This window comes from Gracilinanus agilis, chromosome 1 (genome assembly GCF_016433145.1).
Source record: "Gracilinanus agilis isolate LMUSP501 chromosome 1, AgileGrace, whole genome shotgun sequence".
NCBI classification, from domain to species: Eukaryota; Metazoa; Chordata; class Mammalia; order Didelphimorphia; family Didelphidae; genus Gracilinanus; species Gracilinanus agilis.
The window spans coordinates 618,151,980-618,177,020 of record NC_058130.1 but is presented as its reverse complement, the minus strand read 5'-3'; the positions used below and the strand labels follow the sequence as shown (position 1 = coordinate 618,177,020).

At 39.6% G+C, this 25,041-nt stretch overlaps 1 protein-coding gene across 3 annotated transcripts in view; it reads right to left on the bottom strand.

The window, feature by feature from the left end:
- SLC22A23 (solute carrier family 22 member 23) overlaps positions 1–25,041 on the bottom strand; it is a 274,005-nt gene that overhangs the window by 61,640 nt on the left and 187,324 nt on the right. For all 3 annotated transcript variants that reach the window (XM_044668041.1, XM_044668059.1, XM_044668049.1), the window contains exon 4: positions 12,860–13,028. In XM_044668041.1, coding sequence (XP_044523976.1) covers positions 12,860–13,028 — 169 coding nt within the window. The remainder of the gene's footprint in view (positions 1–12,859; positions 13,029–25,041) is intronic.

The following is a 25,041-nucleotide window of genomic DNA, read 5'->3' as shown; positions in this document are numbered from 1 at the left end:
ATCTATCCCCAGGCTCAATTTGATGTCTTTCTAGATTGTTGTACTTGCCAGAGTTTGGCTTTTTGTATTGGTCTAGCTTTTGAGAACTCTGGGCCATCTTCATAACACAATGAGGTATTCGGAAAGTGACTTTTGTGGAAGACAGAGTTTGATGTAATAAAAGATACAGGTGAGGGTATCATGGTGGCTTGGTAGTTTGAAAGCCAGGCCTAGAGATGGAAAGTACTGGGTTCGAATATGGCCTCAGACATTTTCTAACTGGTAACTCCCTGTACAGGTCACCCATTGCCTTGCCCTTACTGCTCTTCTGCTGTGGAACTGATACGCAGTATTGATGCCAACACGGAAGGTAAGGGTTAAGAAAAAGTTACAGGTATTAATCAAAGCCTATACATCTTATGATAGGTTTTGAGAATTTTTAATTCTTACTTTCCTCCTTTATGTTCTTATTGTCTGGTACTCAATAGAAATTGATTACTTTTTCCATATGACAGCTCCTCAAATACCCAAAAGGCAGCCTTTATGTCTATTTGAAGTCCCTTCTTTGCTAACTAAAACCAGTTTCTTCTACTGATTCTCATAAGATATGTTCCTGAAGCTCTCCCATCTTGATCAAGAAGTGGCAGGGTACAGTGCTAGACAGCCATTCAGGGCCAGCCAGGATCCAGATACACCTAGGCTTAATTTTCACCTCTGATACCTATTGGCTGGGTGACCTTGAGCAAGTCACAACCTCCCAGCAGTCTAGACAATTCTCCAAGATGATAAATCTCAGAGAAGGGGCTGTTCTACAAAGGAGTTTCTTTATCTGGGAACAATTCCTTGCATCAATTAAAACACATGTCCGGTCCTTTAACTTCATCATGGCTGCCCTGCTTTGGATGCTATCCAAGTAATCAAGTGTCCTTTCTAAATGGTTTAGACCCAATTGTTCAGTAGCTTCTTTTCTTTGAAGTAGCTTGGAAAGTGGCCCCTAAATACATTTACAGTGGGTTGTCTGTGGGATGGATTTCTTCTGGATTTATTTGGCATAGTCCAGCTGTCCTTCCAGACTTCATTTTCTTATGCACCATTTCCACTTTCGCCCTTGCACATGGAGAACTTATTGAGCGAAAGCCTCTTGATCAAAGGTCCTTCTCCCCTCTCCACCCAGGTTACTGGCCCAATAAGGTCTTTCCTATAAACTTTTTAGCAATCTCCCAAATTCAAATCAGCTGTGTTACTAGATATGTCTCTTCTTGATAGAGAAGGTTAGGTCTTGAGCATTTAAAAAAACCCCAAAGATAACATAAATGTGGTATTTTAAATACACTGAGGTAAAAACAGAATGAGAAAAATTACATTGACCTATGATGCAATATATAAGAGTGCCAGGCCTAGAGTTAGGAAGAATAGAGTTTAAATTGGACCTCAGCTATTTACTAGATGTGTCACCCTGGGCAAGTCACTTAACCCTGTTTGCCTCACTTTGTAAAATGCACTGGAAAAGGAAATGGGAAACCATTTTAGTATCTTTGCCAAGAAAATCTCAAATGGGGTCATGAAGAGTCAGACACAACTGAAATGACTGAATAACAAAATCTATTTCTATCAGGCTCGCAGGTTAAATACAGCTTTATATATAGCTTAAAGTAGTGGGAAGAAAACACTTCCCTTTAGAAGGCTCTGATGCCTTCCATGTTAGTTATGTGTTAATATGAGAGGATCATCACTGTTCTTCTCCCTGTCCTTACATTTTAAATTACTAAATTAATTAGTATACATATGATAGTAATTATGAAAGAAATCACATCAGGGAGAAAGAACAATAGGGACAGCTAGGTGGATGGGGAGTGAGAGACAGATAGACAGACAGACAGAGACAGAGACAGATGGAGAGATAGTGGATAGAGCACCAGGCCTAGAGCTGGGAGGACCTGGGTTCAAATCTGTTCTCAGATACTTTCTAGCTATGTGACTTTAGGCAAATCATTTAACCCTTTGCCCTTCTGTCTTAGAGTTGTTACTAGGACGGAAAGTAAGTGTCTAAAAAAAAAAAAGAAAGAAAGAATATGGATTTAGGTATTTGGATCTAGACTCTGACACTAGCTGTATCACCATCCTTCATCTGTGAAATGGAGATAATCCTTGTACTATTAACCTCCCAGCAGTACTGTGAGAAAACCTCATAAACTGGAAAGCACTACTGAAATGTGAGTTGTTTCTAAATGACACAAGTCTACCCTGAGACTGTTTTCATTTTCTTGAATGATTCCTCCCCCCTTGATTTCCATACAATAAAATGCACTTTAGAATACACATTTTTTTCCATGACAGGTTTCTCTACTCTTCACCCGAGTCTGTTTTCCCCATATGCCAAATTGAGCTCCCAATGCGAGCATTACCTAGTTTCCTTTATTTCTGGGTTTTATCTTCCCTCTAAAAAGTTGATGCTGTAACATATTTGCTAATGTTACATTATCACAGCTTGATTTTTCACTAATTCCCTCATTACTTTCCACATAATTTTTTATCATTTTCCACAGTTCTTTTTATCATCTTTTTTTTAAATCGCATTCCCAGATGATTTCTATGATTATATTAATTGCCGAGAGCATTTTTCCTCCCTTTAAAAGATGTGTAAGTTCCAACCTAACATAGCATAGTTAATAATTCAACATCTTCGCACATCTCTAATGTACCTCCTATTCTTTGTCCAAGCGGTTCTCTCCAAAGCCAGCCATTAGTTAAAGCTGGAGTTGAGCACCACTGCTAATTACGTATTTGATTAAAAGCTTTAATAGCAGGCCTTTGACAAAGAAACCTAGGCTAAAAGATCTCCGGCAGAGGACGGGACATAGGTAGTCTTGTAATAGACACTACGGTAGACTAGACATGATTCCTGGGGTAACAGACAAGCAGTGAGAAAAAAAATTCCCTTATATGAATATAAAAACTTTATAAAAGTGATATCATCAGGGATTCATCTTTTAATAATAATAATTAATAATATCTAAACATTTATATGTAGTGCCTTAAGTTTTGCAAGGTGCTTTACATCTGTTATCTCATTAGCCCTCATGACAACCCCAGAAGGGAAGTGTTATTGTTATCCCTTTTTTGTAGATGAAGAAGCTGACACTGACAGAGGTTTAGTGACTTGCCCAAAATCAGACAGCTAGGAAGTGTCTGAGGTAGGATTGAACTCAGGTCTTCCTGATTCCAAGCTCAGCTCTAAGTAGTCTAATGGATAGAGTACTTGATTTGGGGAACTCAGGCACTTACTAGATGTTTGATCCTTCTGTTGCTCAATCAGTTTTTCTCACCTATAAAACAGGGATAATAATAGTACCTATTTCACAGGGTTTTTGTGAAGATTGAGTGACATAATAGAAAACATTTTGCAAACCATAATGTTTCCTATCTAAATATATTCAATTATGCAAAGTACAAAATGAAGCCATTTCCTTTTCCCACCGTCTCTCCCTCCCTCCTTCTTTTCTTCCCTTCCTCCCTCCTTCCTTCCCTCCCTCCTTCCTTTCCTCATTCCCTCCCTTTTTCCTTTCCTCATTCACTCCTTTGCTTCCTTCCTTCCTTCCTCCCTCCCTCCTTCCTTCCTTTCCTCACTCCCTTCCTTGTTCTTTCTCTTCCTTCCTCCCTTCCTTCTTCACTAAATCTTATATACTTTCCCCCAGTCTCCTCAGAAGACCTTTGTTTTCTAACCTGAATAAAGTGGAACAATTATCTGTATACCGAAAGACAAGCTGGACATCAAAATCTTGAAGTGATATTTTCTCCAAATTTCCTGGTGGAACATATAGTCCTTTAAATTTCCCCACAGAGCCTCAGACAGCATGGAGTTATGAAAAATGTATTCTTCAACATAGTGTCCTATCACTCTTTGTCATTCTGTTCTTGTTCACCAAGTATGTCAAGTACAACATATTACATGGAGGGGATTCTGGCTCTTCTATGACATGCAGTAAGGTTGATGAATGTGGTAGCTAACTGGTCATCAGGTGTCATCCTCACTGATGAGCAGCCTAGGCCAACTGTTTAACCTAAAATTCCATGTGTCCAAATGATACTCAAGAAAAGAACTTGCCCAAGGTCACATGGGGCCAGATATGAACTCAGGTCTTCTTGATTCCAGACCTACCACTCTACCTGCAGCTGTCTGGAACAATGGCACCATCTAATCCTCAGACTGCTAAGTTGGAGTCACCCTTGATACCCATAACTGGTATCCCTGGCATGGTGGAAATGACATCTTCACCTTTCCCCCATGCAAATTAGGCTAGTTTTTTCTTAAAAGGCATTGAGCTGGGAGCAGGTAGATGGCTCAGTAGATTGAAAGCCAAGCTTAAGAGACAGGAGGTCCTGGGTTCAGGCATTTCCTAGCTATGTGACCCTAAGCAAGTCACTTAACCCCCATTGCTTAGCCCTTAATCACCCAGACAGAAGGTAAGTGTTTTTTTTTTTTTCTTAACAAAGGCCATGAGTCCTAATTGGCTTAGGGGGAAAAGGTTCAGATTGTTAACATCACTTTCTCATCATCTCTGTTTAGAGCAGTGATTCCCAAAGTGGGTGCTACCGCCCCCTGGTGGGTGCTGCAGCGATCCAGGAAAGCGGTGATGGCCACAGGTGCATTTATCTTTCCTATTAATTGCTATTAAAATAAAAAAAATTAATTTCCAGGGGGCTAAGTAATATTTTTTCTGGAAAGGAGGTGGTAGGCCAAAAAAGTTTGGGAACCACTAGTTTAGAGTAACCCCAAAGAGCTTTAGGCAACCTCTGATGCTTGGTTGGTGGAACATGAGGGGCAATTAAGGGAAGGGAGCTCTATCCAGCTGAATAATTCAAGGTGTCCTCAATGCCTACTTCTTGTTGAATATCTTTCTTTTGATATGGCTAAATAAATCTCCTTTTGAACAATCATCTCATTTTGTTCCAATATTGAACCTAAACTACCAGGGGATGGACTGAAGTCAGACCTGGCCCAGAATATCTCTCTTCCGACTCTCTCTCACATCCTTGTAAAGATGACCCTTTCCTATTCCCCCCTACCACTCTTTTTGCCCTCTTTGAGATTTTGGTATGAAAAACATGTCAAAACCAAGAAGCATATGACCCTTCTTGGGGGAAGTATGCCTTTCACAATTTCAAAAGACTGAAATAGACTTAGAATCCTTAGTTTGTATTTTGTGGCATACGATGTTTAAGATTTTGCTAACATCTAACTCACTGTCCCTTAGAAAATCTAATTTTCTAGCACAGTGTTGACAGTTCCTGAATATTCATTAGGCTAAGTCACACCTTCCCCTCTAACATATTAATCACTGGCTGCCACCTAGCCCTCTACCTGACTCCTCTCTTTATTCCTCAATCCTGTATCGTATCCAGGCAAACAGAATAGGGCTTCTATCCTCTGGGTAGTTTTTTTTAACATGTTCCCCCATGCCTGAAATGTATTCCTGCCTCACCTCCACCTCAAAGTATTCCTCTGTCCCTTCAAGAAATAGCTCAAGTGGAGCAGAAGGGTGGCTCAGAGGACTGAGAGCCAGGCCTAGAGACAGGAGATCTTAGGTTAAAATCTGACCTCTGGAGCGTTCTAGCTGTATGACCCTGAGCAAGTCACTTAACCCCAACTGCCTACCCCTTAGCGTGCTTCTGCCTTGGAACCAATACCTGGTATCGATTCTAAGACAAAAGATAAGGGTTAAAAAAAAAGAGAGAGCGAGCGAGAAATAGCTCAAGTACTGCTTTCTACATGAATTCCTTCCTGATCCTCACAAATATTGGTGCTGTCCTTGTATTTAGCTACCTCGAATTTAATTTGTATATTATTTATATATTTATTGATGATTTGTTTAGTAATATTAAGTTATATTTATTATAATAAATATTTTTATATATTATTTATATATATGATATAATATATGTAAAGTGCTTAACACATAGTAGATGCTATGAATCCCTGGGAATCTCTGGGCCCTTACCCTATTCTGACTAATAGTTTCTAACTGGAGGGGGCAGCTAGGTGGCTCAGTCGATTGAGAGTTAGGCCCAGAGATGGGAGATCCTAGGTTCAAATCTGGCCTCAGATACTTTCTAGCTTTGTGACCCTGGGCAAGTCACTTAACTCCCATCGCCTAGCCCGTACCACTCTTCTGCCTTGGAACCAGTACTGATTTCAAGACGGAAGGTAAGGGTTTAAAAAAAAAGTTTCTAACTGCCCCTAAGCAGACCCAGCAGTCTCTAACCACCCTAATCCTGGACAGAGATAATCATAAGGCACTTTTGTAGTACTCCGTACCTGCGGTTTGGCTGTTCTATACATGCTGACTATATGCCCTTCTTCTGTTTCCCATGACTCTAACCTACAAGAATCCCCTTTCCTCCTGCCCTGGGCATCTCTGCCTGAAAAGGCAGGTACTGTCCCAAATTACAATTCCTCAACCCTGAAAAAATGCCTCACTTTACTTGCTGATCCCCTAATTGGTCTGAGTTTTTGTACAGGATGACTGCACTACATCAATGCTTATTCTCTCGCTCTTTGCTCTTCCCTGATTGTGTAATGAGGGATGGGATGGGGGGAGGCTGAGCAATGAAGGACCAGTCCGGTCCTTAGAACATGTGTAATATGCTCTGCCTGTTACCAGCTCACGTGGAGGCTTGGTGAGTCGGAATGTGTAACGGACAGCTCCTGCTCCCATTTCAGAGCTCTCAAAGGTATCCTCTGCCTGATTTTACTATGTAGTGATGAAAAGCCTTTTAACTGGCTGCTGTGCTGAAACTGAATGCATACAAAGGGTTCCAGTGGACAGACTCTTGATCTCTTCCTTAGTAGCTTCCAAGTAAGGAAGGAGAAATGCTGTGGGTTTCTGGGGGAGAGGAGAGAGATCAGTAGCAGTGGTGGCTTCCTTATCTCCCCACCCAGCCACAAAAGTACATGAATGCATGGTGCCTCTGGTTTTTTTTTTTAATCTCTTTGTATTTATTCTTTCTTGATCTTAGGTGAATAACAGACAAATTTCTGACAGAAAAGCTGGAAAGGCTCTTCTTAGAGGTCCATCCACAAGAGTCTAAAACAGAGTCTGCTGGTGGCCACAGCAGTCAAGTCTAGTAAGAAGACAAAAAGCAGCTGAGCAACCTACTTGATTGAGGCCAAGAGTGAACTGACACAGCAGGTGACACGCTGTGTTCTATGAAGTAAAGGGGTGATTCGGCCAGTGGCTGAGACACCTTGCCCCAGAGTGAACTTATCACGCACTCCTTGGAGGGAGAAAAGGACTCCCAGAGCATAGTGGTCACCCCTCCTTATCCCAGGGAAATACTGTTGCTATCTCTTTGAAATTCCTCCATCTCCTCTGGGATGGAGGAAGTATGCGAGGGAAGAATGTGCATCCCAGTTTTCACTTTGCTCCTTGCTCTCTCTTCTAGGTAAATATCCCTTATAAAAGTGAACTGGTGTTAACTGATATTGGGGAGATGTTAACTGGTTAGATGATTTCAAGAGCTTCATGCCAGAAGAAGATTCATGGAATAACAGAATTAGAAAACACTCAACTTGAGTTACTCCTAGAGTTTGAAGGAAGAAACAGTAGCCACTCTCCGGTGATTTAACCTGATAGTATGAGTGGAGTTGGGAGAGCTTGTGCTACACTTACGTATATACATACATATTGTCCACTTTGAGATCAGGGATTATTTTACTTTTCTACTTGTATCTCTTGCTCCTGACGGTGCCCGATATATAGTAGGTGCTTAATAAAAGCTTGTTGATTGATTCCATTCTGTGAGCTCTTTACTGTCTCCCAAGGCATTTCATTAACCTCCTTTTTCACCTCTTTTCTCTCCTAGCAACATGATGGGGTCATAGATACTTCTCCAATTTTCTCTGACCCTAAAGGAATCTTTTATATAATGCAAAAAAAATTCCTTTCCTGGCCAAGAATCTCGTTATGATGACTTGCTTCTAAATTTGCATGTTGGAAACGCTTTGGCTTCCTCCCAAACCAAAATAAATATAGATGTAATATGAGAGAACAAAGCCACCCAATATGCTAAAATGCAAGTAGAAGTATTTGGCTTTAGAGTCTGAGTATCCATCTCTGGTTTATTTTCAAGCCTAGTTGAAAAATACTTGTTTACCATGTCTTCTTTCTTTTCTCCTCTGTTCTTATTAACTTAGCTGAGTAGCTATATTAAACACTATAAGGCATATGGTGATACCAAGCCACCGGCAAGGATGTCTGCATCCTCTTTGAACAAAGGAGATGGAGACAACAGGCAAATATTGAAATAGGCTGCTCTGTTTCCAACATCCCACCTTCTTTTTGGAACTGAGGCCAACACACCTTAAGTATGAAACATCAATTTCCCTAGCTGCTTCTATTATTTCATCGATACCATAGACTGAACTCAGCAAATTTCTTGACAGAATTTGTTGCTAAGGAAACCATGCATTCTGCAAACCTGCTCTAAAAACACCAGTAGGACCCACCCATTGCTTTCTGCACCCACTCACAAATCCCTGGACATTTTGCACCCATATTACTGTAACCTTTTTCTGCTTGGATTTCAAATCCTTACCCTGTTTCCACTCCAAAACATTCAAAACACTGAAACGGATGCTATTTTCTACTCTGCTACCCTGCTCTCTCTAGTAGATTTTCATTACCTTTGGGCACATTTAGAAACTTGGGACTGCTATCTTCAAAGCCCTCCACCCTTTACCCCTATTCTTCCTGTACGCTCCTCTCCAGTATCATTATTTCACTACCTACTTTAAAACAAAATGAGCCTGTCTTCTGACCTTCCACTGCCAAGTCTTTGATGCAGAAGGGGGCAAACCACCTCCCTTGCTACTCTTTGCATTCTTATGATTCTGCTTATTGGTTGGTTGCCTGTGTGCTAAAATGGAAATCATACTAGCCCCAGAATCCAGAGATCTGAATTCACATATCAGCTTTTGTTTAGTGTGTGACCATGGGCAAGCCACTTGCCATGTGTGAAGCTCAATTTCCTCACCTATAAAACTGGGATAATGGGATAATAAAGATAAAGTTGTCTCTCAGAACTTTTGGGTGGAAAAAAATTTTTTTAAACCTTAAGTAGTTAGAGAATGGGAACTCTTATTATCTCTGGCTTTGATCGTAAGCATTTTTTTAGGGCAGAGCCCGTATCTGTGTGTGTATGTGTTTTTTAATCTGCACTTGGAGTACCAGGTATACTGCTGGGCACCATGGGTATGCAATGAATACTTGTTGATTAAATGGAGGCCATACGCTCTCAATATTTTGCCACCAACAGTTGGCTGTGTCAGTTGGTACTCCATAGCCTCTCTAGGAGGCCACTTTGTACCATTAAATACCACAGAAGCCTTTAGGAATGAGAAAATGCTAATTGTAGCAAATGGAAAGAAGGATGGCCATTAGAAAAAATGAAGAGAAAGGAGGACTCTGTAGTTTTAAAAGTCAACTGTTCTATTAGTTACCAAGCCTCTTGAAGCTGGATAACTAGTCATTTATAGCTAGTTCAGAAACTGTTCACTCTTGTTCTCTAGCATGCTGTGTCCACTCCTTTTCCAGTAAGCGATATTTATGTCAACACAATTTGCACCACTAAAGAAGCGTTCTTATACTTGAAAGGGGTTTAAAAATTTTATAAAATGTTATTTGAATATGCCAATGTCTCATTTCGGTGTGGCAGCAATCCTGGGTTCTTGTGGGCTCTGCCAGTGGAGCAAAGATTTGGTAGGTCGTCACCAAACTGAAAAGACTTTGGCCACTCTCCCGGTGACGGACTGTCCAATGATTGGCTTAGCTTGAGCACAAAGAGGCTTGAAATGAGAAGGTGAGCCCCGTGATAACAAATATTTTAACCATGATATTTTATGAAACATTGATGAAGGTCCCACATTGATGAGCCATGAATATTTCAAGAAATTAAGTAAAAGCTTCAATCTGAAGGAATATCCATCTGGTGGGTCACTGACATTTTAAAGATGAGAAAGCAAAGAACAAACATTCCTCTAGGGTGAAGAGTAGGAGGCTCAGGGGCGTGAAGTACAGGCCAGGTTAAGGCACATATTGCTGAGCTCTTAATCTGACAAGCTGACTGATTCACTTAGAGCAAACTAGGGTGGATCACTTAAGTCTCATTCCCATTACTTCCAAATTTAGGTAGGTTTACTGATGGAAACAAGGTGGCCCATCAAGGTCCACCAGGCAATAAAGACTGGTTTCTGGTCCACTTAGGGATTGTGTTAACAATTCATTTTGGATAGCATAACAATAGCTAGCTAGCTAGCTACATACATATGCAGATAGAGAGCATGTCATATCTCCATCTTGAATACACATTACTTCCCTCAAAATAGACAGCAACCACAAGTGGTTTATGTATACCTTGTAGACAACCACAAAGCTATTTGTAAGCCTCATTATTGGTTCCTGGAGACTGAAAGAATAAATATATTGGGTAGGTTGGAAAAAGAAGTGGATGCAATGATATCCTTTGCTCTTGACTTTGGACGAATCACTTAGACTCTTGAGGTCTCAGTTTTCTCCTCTGTAAAATGAGATGACTTCTAATATCCTTTCTAACTCTTATTCTTATGTTGCAAAGGCAGACATTTTTCAAGTTACCAGGAAAAAATGATTTCTATTAACCCCTTGTTCTGAGGTAGATCAGGTCGGGGCTTGATGTATTATAAATGTGAGTAGAACAAAGCAAATAGAGTCTGTACTGCAGGAGCAGGCAGAGTTATAGTCACTTAGATAATGGAGAAATTGGTACTGGTATTTGCCACTCCATTTAGGTCATTCTTCCCTTCCCTTCTCTTCTCTTTCTATCTGATTGCCTTCTTAACCCTTAGCTGAACCTGGATCTGACCTCTTCATACACCCTCCAACCAAAGTGAGTGTGTATATACATGTCTGTGTGTTGCACTTGTGTGTATCTAAAAGCAAGGCATGAGAAATGTAAATAGGGATAAATTTTATCAATGTGAAAGTTGGAAAAATATTGTATGGGGGCAGCTAAGAGGCTCAGTGGACAGAGGTGTAGGCCTGGAGTTCAGAGATCTTGGATTCGAATGTGTGACCCTGGGAAAGTCACTTAACCCCCAATGCTTACCCCTTACCACTCTTCAGCCTTGGAATCAATACTTAGTACTGATTCTAAGATAGGAGGTAAGGGTTTTAATACATAAATATATACATATATATTTTTATACATACATATATACATATATGTATCTATAGATAGATAGATAGTCAAGAATTCATCCTACTTAAGGAAGAGTAACACCTAGTAGAATGTGAGGAGGAACATGCAAAGTCCAGGAGAGAATGGTCCAGACATAGCACAGTTTTCTGGTCCATAGGGAAAGGGGGCAAAGATGGGGGGCAAGGAGATTAGAACACATTAGCAGCAGCTGCTGCTGAACAACCACCCCAGCTGGTGGCCCATTCTGGCCCCCCCCCCCCATATGCTATTACTGGATTCCCACTGTTGCTGAGGTTGCTCATTATACAGTAAGCAAGATTCAGGCTCTTGAGGAAAAAACATCGCTGCTCTGGCTTACCATTATTTCCTTTTCTAGTTCATCCAATGATTTAAAAACAAAATCTAGTAGTGCTAAATAAAAGGAAATAAAAGCTTGTCCTTCTCTCTTTTAGACCCTTCATTTTTTGAAAAGAGAGCCTGTCATCTCCAACAAATAAAGGAGAGGCATCCTTTGGAGATTTTTTAACATTAGTGGTTAAAAAGTAGAATCAAATGCTCAATAGAAGAAAAGGGGAGGTAAAGGCAATGGGGATGGAGAATAAGGAGAATAAGAAAAGGATGAGGTAATTTTTTTTCCTCTCAAGCACTATTTCCTACTTCACTTCACTGAAAGAGGTAAGTGGAATCAAAATGAAACAAAAATAGCAGGTCACAGAGTGAAAGTATATGCATGAATGAAATAATAGGTAATAAAAAATAAACAGAAAAAGTAAACAGTCTCCACAAAACCCAGCTCATGACATCAGAGTGGACCCATCTAGTGGCTAAAAAGACTTTTTCCCCCATCAAAAACTGATTCTTTGTCATCTATGATTCCCTCCCCCCCAAACATTTGAATTGCCTTGAAACTGTCAACAGGAAAATGTAGAAATGGGTAAGAGACAGTAAACTTGGGCCATTTGGGGAACTTGGTGGATTGAAAGCCAGGTCTAGAGGCAGGAGGTCCTGGGTTCAAATTTGGCCTCAGACACTTCCTAGCTGTGTGACCCTAGGCAAGTCATTTAACCCCCATTGCCTAGCCAAGGCTCTTTTGCTCTGGAACCAATACATAACATTGATTCTAAGATGGAAGGTTAGGGTTAAAAAAACAACAACCAAGAAATTGTAATCTCCTTGAGGGCAAGAAAAATGTCTTATACTAGAGGTGTCAAAACATGCAGCCCACAATACTCTCCAGTGTAGTCAAATCAGATTCAATTGAATTGGGCAATATTTAACAAAATAAATACAAATATAACAGAAAATAGATAATATTAATATGTAGTTTTCTAAGTCGATATGCAGATTTGTAAGGATCTATATATAGGGTTTAATGGCCCCATTTGCATTTTTAACACTATTACGTTGTACTATATTACTGTTGTTGTCTATACCCCATGGCAAATGGTGGGCACTCAATAAATGTGTGTTGAGTGCCTGCCACACAGGAGGCACTTAATAAATGTATATTAAATTGAGTTGATATTAAATATTAATTGATAAACTCATCTCCAAGCCAGAAGTAAATCTAGTCATTTAATCCTCCTTCCCCTAACCCCAAAAGAATTTGGTATTGTTCTCTAGAAAGAGTGAAATGAATACTTACGACCAGTAGAGAAGCATCAGGAGAAAAGGGCAGATGATGAGAGCCTGGAGGACTTGCCAATCCCTGCAGAGGGCCGCCAAGCCTGGCATAAGGAACTGCCCTGCCATAGCTATGAAGCTTGCCACCATTGTGATCATGAATCGATGTCCAGGAGGACAAAGTTCTATTCCTGAAATATATGAAAAAAACAAACCCAAGAGGGGCATGAGTAAACCATTTTCAATTGATTAGCAATGTCAGAGGACTTTGAGGATCAAATTTGTAACCATCTAGGAGGACTAAACATTTTAATTTGTTAAGTCCTGATGTATGACCTCATTGGGGCAGGGAGCTCCTGCTGAAGAAATTCCCTTAACCAATGCAGAGTGCAATGGTTGTTGCCTACTTCTACATATCACTTACTAGGTTACAGTAGAGGGATCTTAACCTTCTTTTGGAAGTCTGGCAAAATGTTATGGACCCCTTTTCAAAACAACATTTTTAAATGCATAAAATAAAATAAGTGACTTTGGAAAACCCAATTATATTGAAATAAAGTGTGCTCTCTCTCTCTCTCTCTCTCTCTCTCTCTCTCTCTCTCTCTCTCTCTGTCTGCCTGTCTCTCTCTGTCTCTGTCTGTCTCTCTGTCTCTGTCTGTCTGTCTGTCTCTCTCCCCAACAAGTTTTGGGGTTAATTACCAACATCTCACCCTGGCAGGTGAGAGAGAGAGAGACAGGTATGTTGTAAGTTAAAGATGGATCCATAATTCAGAAAGAGAAGTTAATTGATTTGCCCAGTCACATTGCTATTAAGTGACAGGTCTGAGTTGAACCCAAGTGTTTTGATCCCAGTCTCAATGTTCTTTGATTCCTCTTCCACAATCACTAAACTGTGTATAATACATCAATCCAGTGATACCTTTATTAGGTCTGTAATAAAAAATAAATAGAAAAATAAACAGATCTACAAAGCCTACCTCAAAATGTCACAATAGGGGCAGGTAGGTGGCTCAGTAGATAGACAGCCAGGCCTGGAGATGGAGGTCCTGGATTCAAAACTGGCTTCAGACATTTCCTAATTAGGTGATCGCATGCAAGTCACCTAATCCCTTACCTCTCTTTTACCTTGGAACCAATACACAGTATTGATTCTGAGATAGAAGGTAAAGGTTTTTCAAGAAAAAGATGTCACAATGGACTCCTTTGGTAACTAAAGAGACTGAAGAGAGAGAAGAAAGGGCCCCAAATGCACAAAAATATTTGTAGCAGACCTTTTTGTATTGACAAAGAACTGGAATCTAAGGAGGTGCCTATCAATTGGAGAATGGTTGAACAAATTATAACTTATGAATATAATAGAATATTATTGCTCCATGAGAAATGATGACAGGGTCTATTTCAGAGAAAGGTATGAAATGAAACAGAATGAAGTGGGCAGAAATCAGAAAATTTATATAATAACAACTCTACAAAGATATATGAATTCGAATGAATTAAGAACTTTTGTTAATGAAATGATCAACTGTGATTCCAAAGTACCAATGAGCAAACGTTCTAATCAACTCCTAACAGAGAGGTGATATATTGAGGGAGCAGACTGAGATATAGATTTTGTTTTATTTTTTGGACAATGCAGGGATTTGTTTTGCTTTATTGTACATATGTGTTACTAGTGTTTTATCTTCTCCCCTCCCCTGCTTTTTTCAGTGGGGTAAAGGTAGGAGAGAGAGAAATAAATTTTTAATTGGAAAAAAAAGTTAAATTATTTAAAAAGGAAAATGTCCTGTCTTAAAGAGGTTCCAGGACAATGAATAGTCAGTCAGTCATTGGGGGACTGATTCTGGAGTCAGGAAGACCCGAGTTCAAATCAAATCTTAACCAATGCTAGGCATGACCCTGGGCAACTCACTTAACCTCTGTCTGTATCAATCTCCTCAACTGTAGAATAGGGATAGTCATAGTACCTGCCTCACTGGGTTATTTTGAGGATCAAATGATATCATCTTCATGAAGTACTTAGCATGATGCCTGGCAAATAGTAGGTGATTAGTAAATGTTTATTCTATCCTTCCCTCCTTTATATGCTGGTAATATAAAAGGGCAGAAAATTGCCCCTCCTCTCAAGGGCTATGCATTCTAAAGGGGGAAAAAGCATATAAATAACTCTGTACTTCCAATATATACATACGGGAAGTAATCAGTAATTACTTAAAGTAATTAAGTGACTTCACCAGGGTGCCACACAAACAAGTATGTGTCTAAGGTGGGATTTAACTCAGGTTTTTCTAAATTCCCAGGCCAGCAACCCTTGACCCACTAAGCCACACTTCCTAAATAAAATAGCACTTTATAATTAACTAGTCTCTTTACAATGATTTTCATTGGCTGTTTTCTATACCAAACCCAATAGGGTATGTCATTATTAGTGTACTCATTTTATACATTGATTAGTTGACAGCTTGAAGGAGAAGTGACTTACACAGAACAAACCACTAGGAAATGTTGATCCTCTTGGGATCAGAATTTTCAGCCCTTCTGTGTGTTTTCATTTCCCTTGGTCTTGGTATGCTATTGAGTTTCTTTTTGTGAGGTGTTTTTGGCAGACTACTTGGTAATTCAAGCTCCCCTTTGTCCAAAGTCTTTCCTACCCCCCTAGTTCTGTAGTCCCATAAGCTGATTCTGTCTCAGATCCTTCTGGTCTTATTATGCTACATTATTGATTTCCCCCTGCTTCTGGATGGGTCACAGGGCACTCTTCCCAAATCCTCCCCCACATCCAGTCTGCATCTTCTGCTTCTTCTTCTGGACCCCTACATTCTTTCTGACAGTCCACCAAAACCACACACACACACACACACACACACACACACACACACACATATAAACGAATCATTAAAAACTGAACAATAAAATGGATCTGGATTACAAACCGGTGGTCTAACGGTGATGTTTATAATACTGGAGCTCTGCTGGCAACACCGTTTTGGTTTTTTCCTGGTGTTTGCATAAAGTCACTCTTCCAAATTAATGTATGAATCTAATAGTTTCTGTGGTTGTACTGGCTAATTAAATAAAACATCTCTATTGATTATAAAAGTTTGCTATTGTTTTCATCATCATTATAACTAACATTTATATAGCATTTTAACATTTGCAAAGTACTTTACATATGCTGAGCCTCGAGTCAGGAAGCCTCATCTTCCCAAGTTCAAATCTGGCCCCAGATACTTACTGGTGTGACCCTAGATAAGTCACTTAAGCCTGTTTGCCTCAGTTTCCTCATCTGCAAAATGAGCTGGAAAAAGAAATGACAAAACACTTTGGTATCTTTGTCAGGAAAACCCCAAATGGGTTGGATGCAACTGAAAACGCCTGAACAGCAACAACTCATTTGAACCTCACAACAACTCTGGGAGCTATGGGATATTGTTATCCCTATTTTGCAGATGAGGAAACTGAGGCACAGAATAATTAAGTGACTTGCAGGACTCTATCCATTGTGCCATCTAAGGGCCTCATTATGAGGGAAGGCAATCTGATTTGGTGAACTTGCTCCTTTTCTTCATTCACTTGTGCCTGATTCTTTGTGAACCCATTTGGGGTTTTCTTAGTAAAAATGCTGTAGTGGTTTACCATTTCCTCCTCTAGCTTATTTTACAGATGAGAAAACTGAGGCAAATAGAGTTAAGTGACTTGCCCAGGTATCCACAGCTGGGGCAAGATTTGAACTCTCAGGAAGATGAATCTTCTTGACTTTAGGCCCAGGTACTCTATCTACTATGTCACCTAGCTGCCTTCCTCTTAAGGCTCACCAATTTCCCAGAATCCCAGAATCTCAGAGTTGGTAGGGAATTCATTGTCATTTAGTATAACTTACACTTATAATGAAAACATCCCTCTCGAGACCTGTTGTCTCATTGCCTGTAGATCTCTAGTGAGGGGAAACCCACTACTTCCCAAGAAGACCTTTTGCTCCATGTTTGAATAGCTCTAATTAGAAAGTTGGGAAGTTCTTGCACGGAGTTAGAATTTACTCTTTGCAATGGCACTGACTGCTCCTAAGGTCTGTCCTTGGAGACTAAGCAGAACAAACCTAACTGCTCACCCTCTTAATTAATGATAGCCATCATGTACCCCTTAAGTCATCTCCAGCCTAAAGAGTCCAGTAACTTCCAGTTTTATTTCCGCACTTGCTGTCTTCCCTTACAGTATATCTCACAGCTGGCTTTGTCCCTTTTAAAGCTTAAGCCAAAGAAGTGGGTGGATTCTATAAGAAAAGATGTCCATGCCTTTTCTCCCTGTAGTCAAATGGATGATGGACATCATTGGTTCTTCCTTTGCTACAAAAAGATGCTTTAGCGGAGAGGTGTGAGTTTGGAGGGTGATGAGGGGAAACGGGGGGAGGGGGGAAAGGAAAAATGAGGAAGAGACCACATTGTCCCTTCTGATAAAAGACTAAAAGCAACTGTAACAGGTACCAGGCACTGTGCCAGGCAATACAAACGCCAACTCATCAGCAAACAATCAAAATATTCATTACTGTATACCCCAAACAAACTGTTCATCACCATAACCCTGGAGGAGAGAAAACTAACCTCTCTATAGCTTATAAAAAGTCTTTTACCATTTAATTAGGAAAACAGGATTAAACACCAAGCTCCCAGCCTACTAATATGGCCTATTACTACTTCCTCTGAAACTGGCCAGGCTCATTTAACAGATTTTTTTTTTCTGAGAGAGGAGGAAGTGATCACCCCAGGCCTGGCATTTTTGCTCTTAAAAATAATAAAGAGACCTAGGTCTTAAAAAAAAAAAAAGAGAAGCAAGGAGCAGTTGCTTGCTCTAGTTTTCGCTTATTAGGCACAAGCAGATTTGCTGCTATGGAAACTAGAAATCTGCATTAACTCAGTGTAAATTCAGTGTTCCAGAGGCTCAGCTTATACTAGAATCAGATATGAAAATTTAGCACTTGGACACCCAAGTAACCTTTCATATGAAATCGGAAAGATAATGTCAAAATAATATAATAGCTCCATTTCAAAACAGATGCTATGTATTGCTAATAGTGTCTGTCTTCCCTCCTTCCCTCCTCATTTCTATTACCATACTTTAGAGACACAAAGGTGAAGAAATTGGAACCACAATTCCTTCTCTAGTCTTTTGGGGCATATTACTCAGGATCCTTGACATTTATGTAATATTAGTCGCATAAAGGATTCCAGTGCACCTTCTAAAATAATTGTCTAGATTTTTCCCACCTTCTTCTTTGGATGTTTATATTTGAAAGTGTCCAGCTATCCCTGAAGTCCACGAAATGTCTGATTTATAACCTAAACTAAATCTTCAATATGGACAAATCAAAGAAATTAACAAACCAATACAGCTAAGTCCTCTGTTGGGCAAATGATGAATCCCCCTAAGTGGGCTGAAGAATTTGAATTTGCACACTTAAGAATTATAATTATGTAAAATATGGCCTAATGTAAAATCTAGCCCAATACTCAGTGTGAATTCAGTTTCTTCACATAGTTCATTATTTGCATTAATGAGGATCTAGATATATCAAAAGAAGAATCTTATTTCACTGGGTCGTGAAGTCAGTTCAATTTGATAAACATACAAGAGGTATTGGGGCTGGGTTTTCCAAAAGGTAATCGACATGACAGCCTGGAGTTTCTGATGGGTTGATTGGAAAACTCAATGCTATTTGGTCAATTAATACATAGAATCATAGAATGTGAGACCTGAAAAAGGCCTTTGAGATCATCAAATTCAATCTCTTTCTTATAGATGAAGAACCAAGCAAATTAAATGACATTTTTAAGGTCATATGTCTAGTAACCAAGCTAGGACTCTTGATTCCTGGTCAAACATATTTTTCAATACATCATATCAACTCCTCTTTTGGAGGAGGATGATAATAATAAGTAGGGGCAGCCAGGTGGCACAGGAGATAAGTATAGGGCCTGGAGTCAAAAACACTCATCTTCCAGAGTTCAAATCTGGCCTCAGACACTTACTAGCTGTTACTCTGTTTGACTCAGTTTCCGTACTTATAAAATGAGCTGGAGAAGGAAATGGCTAACCATTCCAGTATTTTTGTCAAGAAAACCCCAAATGGGGTCACAAATAATGAGATGAAAATGATTGAAGAACTATAATGAGTAGAATTTTGAGAAGGGGGGAGGGAGGAGGAATAAAAAACATAATCCATGACTTTGTAGGTCTTTTCTGGCATTAGGACTTATTAGGAGATGTTAATACATCTCACCCAGAAGAGTAAATGCTGTAGGCTAAAAGGTATTGTCCCAACCTGATGCTTCTTTGGCAAAAGCTATAGGTAATAGTAGTTAACTTAATCATAACTGAACCTCAAAGGATGTCCTCCACTACTAGGTTGGAGTCAGTTGGCAGGAAAGTTGGTCTTAAAGAAGGAACCATGTAGTTCCTAAACCTAGCTGTTCTATAGAGAGGGCCATTACCAGAGTGAATATTCCATTATGCCCAACCACTTCCAAATGGTGAGCCAGTCAATGGGTTTATGTCACAGTTGTAAGCATTTTTAGAGTAAGAGTCCAGGTTTGGATGTCAACCTTGATAGACTGATACTCTGTGGAGTTCAATTTTCCTAAAGAATGATTCCTTTTGTTAGTATAGTGAATAAAAAGTTGACACTAAGTTCATTATTATGTCCTCTGTCCAATCTCAGACTTATTATTTCAGGTCCAGGATGCTTTCATCTTCCAATCATTCTGGTTGTCAAATTTGACATCTGGATTGTTTGGGAAGAACCAATGAATTCCCTGTGCTGATTTTGGTACATTGTGGTATTTATCTTTTGTTATCCTTTGAAAAATCCCAATTTTAACTTTCCCCCCTCTTTTTTGTTTGTTACTTCAAGTTCTTCAGGCCTTTTATTTATTTTTTAAAAATTTCAAAAGAACAACAAGAAAAAGAATTTTCAGTTGCTATAATTATATTAACTTCAATATCATATGATGACTTAGAAAGCTTATTTAAAAACTTAGATACACTTTAAAGATAAGGATGGAAATTATTGAAGGGCAGGAGAATTATAAAGCATTTAATTAAAACTTAATATAAAGCTTTTAATCTGTAAATAAGAATGGAGCAATGCCCAGATCAATCTGACTGGGTACGATGAAAAATAGCAGGAATGCTCTTCTCCTTTCTATCCCAAATGGGCAGTCAGGGAGAAGAATACTGTGAGCATCACGCTGGAATGAAAGGTCACCTGTGATCTAATGGGACTCTGTGGACAGATTTTGCTAGTCTGGGCAGGTTTGATTATTCTAAGATTTCAAAATTTCCCAAATCTCTGGCTAACAGAAAAAAAAGACCCCTCTCTCTATTTTCTTTATTGATACCAATTGTCTTTAGGTGGCATGAGAGAAAACTCATGGGAAGACATACATAAAAGGCCTAAAGCATCTACTCTATGAGGGCAATATTTAGGAGTAAATGTATTTCAAAGTGTGCTAGCTGAAGTTTCTGGTCAGATTTTACAGTCTGAAATACATGAAGTCAAAATTGGATGGATGCCCCCTTTATTTTTATCTCTCTCTGTTCTCTCGATTAATGCTTGACCAACTAGAGATAATACCAAACTTATTAGAATGCAAATTAGATATGCTTTAGAAAAAGTGAGATCTTCAAACTAGCCATATTTAAATTGGGTCAGATTTCTCCAGACTTCATTTATATAGGCTTATTTTAACACTCTCTGGGAAAGAGGAAAATATGTGTTGGTATAAGATTTATCTATTTTTGTTTATTTTATTTTTTTTATCTATTTCTGTCTTAGAATGGATATGAAGAACCAGTTCCAAGGCAAAAGAGTGGTAAGGGCAAGACAACAATAAAAACCAGTTCAAAATTTAAAAAAGGCTCTATCTATGCAAGTGACTTATCCAGGGTCACATAGCTAGGAAGTATCTGAGGCCATATCTGAATCCAGGACCTCCTATCTCCGGGCTTGGCTCTTTATCCACTGAGCCGCTTAGCTGCTCCCTCCATGCACTTTAGAAATGATATTGGAGGGATCCGAAGTCATCCTGTGGTGGAAAACCAACACATCTAAGATCCCTCCTAGATAGACACTCCAGGATCCCTGCAGGATCTGGCTGGTTCGTCAGGCATCAATTAAACCCGACCACTAACATGTGATGATTATACATCGTGATGCCAGTTCAAAATTTGAAAAAGGCTCTATGCAAAGCCTCCTTATCAAATGAGCCTAATTCTAAATAGGCAGAGCTGTATAAACACAGGTTTTGTATTGGCCAGGGTAGGTCACCTCACCAAAGCTGAGCTGCTCATTTTATCAAACTTGGGCCACTTACATACTGTTTCTAAATTAAGACAACTGGTGGAAAAGCATTTCTGCTAATGGAGATCAGGAAAAACAAAGCAGAGTGATGTGAGACAAAACCAACAACTCCTCTGGGGAATGGGGTTGGAGGTTTGGGCAATGTGATTTAGAAAAAATCCCACTAACCTTAGGAAATTCATTTTATAGATATCTGGGGGAGGGAATAAGCACTTATTAAGTGTCGGCTATGTGCCAAGTCATATGATATGGGCCCTTTACAAATATTATCTTATCTCATCCATGAAGTAGGTGCTATTATTATCATCATGTTACAGTTGAGGAAACTGAAATTCAGTGACTTGTTCTGGGTCGCACAGCTAGTAAGTGTCTGAGGCTGGATTAGAATTCAGGTCTTCCTGATTCCTGGACCAGAACTCTATCCACTGCACCACTAGCTGCCTTGGAGGATAGGTAAAATTTAAAATTCTTCCAGGGACAGCATGATAGTGCAATGGATAGAGTGCTGGGCTGGAGTCAGGAAGACTCATCTTTTTGAGTTCAAACTGGACCTCAGACATGTATTCACTGTGTGACCCTGGGCAAGTCACTTGTTTTCCTAGTCTTTGCTCTTCTTTGAGTTGTTACTAAGACAGAAAGTAAGGATATTTATATTCACACAAATATTCATTGAGCATCATAAATTTGGAGATGCAACAAATCTTAGAGGTTACTGATTTCAATCCCCTCATTTTTACAGAAGAGGAAACAGGCTCAGAAGGTTTAAGTGACTTGCCCAGGGTCATTCACTATTAGAACTTCTCCTCTTAAACCTAAGACATTGAAACATATCAAAAGGCATTCTTTGCCACAGAAAGCACAGACTATCTAGGCAGATTTTAGCTCCAGCAGCAGCGGTAACAGTAGTGGTAACAATCACTTAATTTACTGCTCAGAGGTCCTTAGATAATTTCCAAATTATGGGTTAGAAATCTCTCTCTGTTGTATACATGTAGTAGAAATGTCCAGGGGCCAAAAGACTCAGCTCTCCTGCTGGCTTTAGTTGACAGAACCCTTCTCTAGCAATGAGATTTCAGTGCCAGTCGCCACGTCCTGTTTCTCCCTATAAGTTAATTATCCTGATGTTATAGAAGATTTAGAAATTATACTTACTGGGGCAGCTGGGTAGCTCAGTGGATTGAGAGCCAGACCTAGAGACAGGAGGTCCTAGGTTCAAATCTGGCCTCAGATACTTCCTAGCTGTGTGATTCTGGGCAAGTCACTTGACTCCCATCGCCTAGCCCTTACTACTCTTCTGCCTTGGAGTCAACACATAGTATTGACTCCAAGATGGAAGGTAAGGGTTTTAAATTAAAAAAAAAATTGTACTTACTTAGTGTGATTGTTTCTGATGCATGTGGCATATGAAAAAACAAAATAAAACAACAATAATATTTGTAATATACCTAACGTGTCTTTTTTTTTTTTTTTGGTCATTCATTTGCCAAACCTTCAAAAGCTCCATGACTCTGCAGGGTGTGTGTGTGTGTGTGTGTGTGTCTTCTCTCTTTGGGGCTACCTCAGAGCCGCAAGACTTCTGTGACTTCATAAATACTCCTTGAGAGTTGCTGTGGCTGAAAAATTCATGCGCCTAGCCAGGCTGGCTGGCAATGAGCCTCTCTGAACTGGTCCTCTGACAAGAGACTAACAATTCATCATGGACCCATTCCGTGAAGCCTTTCCAGCTTGATAGAACCTGCCAGCTTCCGTTTCCCTGGTAGAGCCTTCAAGAAGTCAGGTCACCTTTATCCCATGATGAAGTAGCTAGGAGAGGCTCACTCCCCAGTTGCCCTCCCTTCTGCAGATAAACAAAATAGAAGCAGTTCTCAAGTTTCCAGGGAGATGGACACATTTTCTAGCCCACTAGGATCTTTATTTACTCTTTTAAACCCTTATTTTCTGTCTCAGAATTGATACTCAGTAAGTATGTGCTCAGTAAGGAGCAGTAATGACTAGGTAGCTGGGGTTTTGTGACTTGCCCACATAGGTAGGAAGTGTTTGAGGTCACATTTGAACCCAGGACCTCTTATCTCCAGACCTGGCTCTCTATCCACCTAGTTACTCTGGTCTTATCTACTCCTAAATAAGTCTATAAAGATTTTTTTTTTCATCCTGAGGGATTAAAGTCTCCAGTATAGTACCTGGCATCATAATAAACCATGAGAGTTATTCTCAGTAGATTTAAAAAATTTCATTAAAAAAATTAATTAAGAATTTTTTTTCCATGTTTACATGATTCATGTTCTTTCCCTGCTTTCTTCCCTCCCTGCCTCCCATAGCCAACGAGCAATTCCACTGGGTTTTACATGTATCATTGATCGAGACCTATTTCCATATTAATATTTGCACTAGGGTGATTGTGTAGAGTCTACATCCCCAATCATATTCCCCATTGAACCATGTGATCAATTATATGTTTTTCTTCTGTGTTTTTACTCCCACAGTTCTTCCTCTGGATGTGAATAGTGTCTTTCTCATAAATCCCTCAGCCTTGCTCCGGATCACTGCATTGCTGTTAGTAGAGGAGTCCTTACGTTCGATTGTGCCACAGAGTATTAGTCTCTGTGTATATGGTTCTCCTGGTTCTGCTCCTTTCACTCTGCATCATTTCCTGGAGATCTTTCCAGTTCACATGGAATTCCTCCAGTTCATCATTCCTTTCAGCACAATAGTATTCCATCACCATCAGATACCACAATTGGTTCAGCCATTCCCTAATCAAAGGGCATTTTTGCCACCACAAAGAGCACGGCTATATTTTTGTACAAGTATTTTTCACTATTGTCTCTTTGGGGTACAAACCCAGCAGTGGTATGACTGGATCAAAGGGTAGGCAGTCATTTAAAGTCCTTTGGGCATAATTCCAAACTGCCGTCCAGAATGGTTGGATCAATTCATAACTCTACCTGCAATGCATTAATGTCCCAATTTTGCCACATCCCCTCCAACACTTATTACTTTCCTTTGCTGTCATATTGGCCAATCTGCTAGGGGTGAGGTGGTACCTCAGAGTTATTTTGATTTGCTTTTCTCTAATTATAAGAGACCTAGAACACTTTTTCATGTGCTTGTTGATAGTTTTGATTTCTTTATCTGAAAATTGCCTATTCATGTCCCTTGTGCATTTATCAATTGGGGAATGGCTTGATTTTTTGTATAATTGATTTAGCTCCTTATAAATTTGGGTAATTAGACTTTTTTCCTTAGTAGATTTTTTAAAAAATTATTTATTTTACCCGTTCTCAGGAGATTTAATATGTAATGCTGGGAGAAAGTATGTAATGCTGGAATACTTTATATTAAATAAAGTAATTCTAAAAGGAACTCAGTAACATCTATGGACATATGGACATTAGATTATACTCATAAGGGGCCTCTTAGAGTTGAGGGGTGGACTGAGAAACCATAATGATTAATCACATTTTTATACAAGTAGACCCCAAATTATTGTATTTTAGGCAATTTTTCAACAAATGACCGAGATATTCACAAATGATTGTTTTAGAAAATGAAAAAAAAATGACCAAAGTCCAACAAGAAGTCCCCTGCAAAGCCACTGTTATACATGTAGCAATGTGGCACAAGGACAATGCCAAATTTTGGCTCCAGTTCTAATGCCTGATGAGATGGGGAAGCACAGTGGGGCAAGTGAAGGGGAATTTAGGTTCTCTACACAGCTCTGTCCTCTCCCTCCCTACAACAGAGCTGGACTCGCTTCTTCCCAGGTTTCCTGCTCTACCCACAAAGTGCTTCAACGACAGAAGTACCAGTGATGCCAGAGCTATATATGTCAGGGGAGTGGGACTAATCTGTTA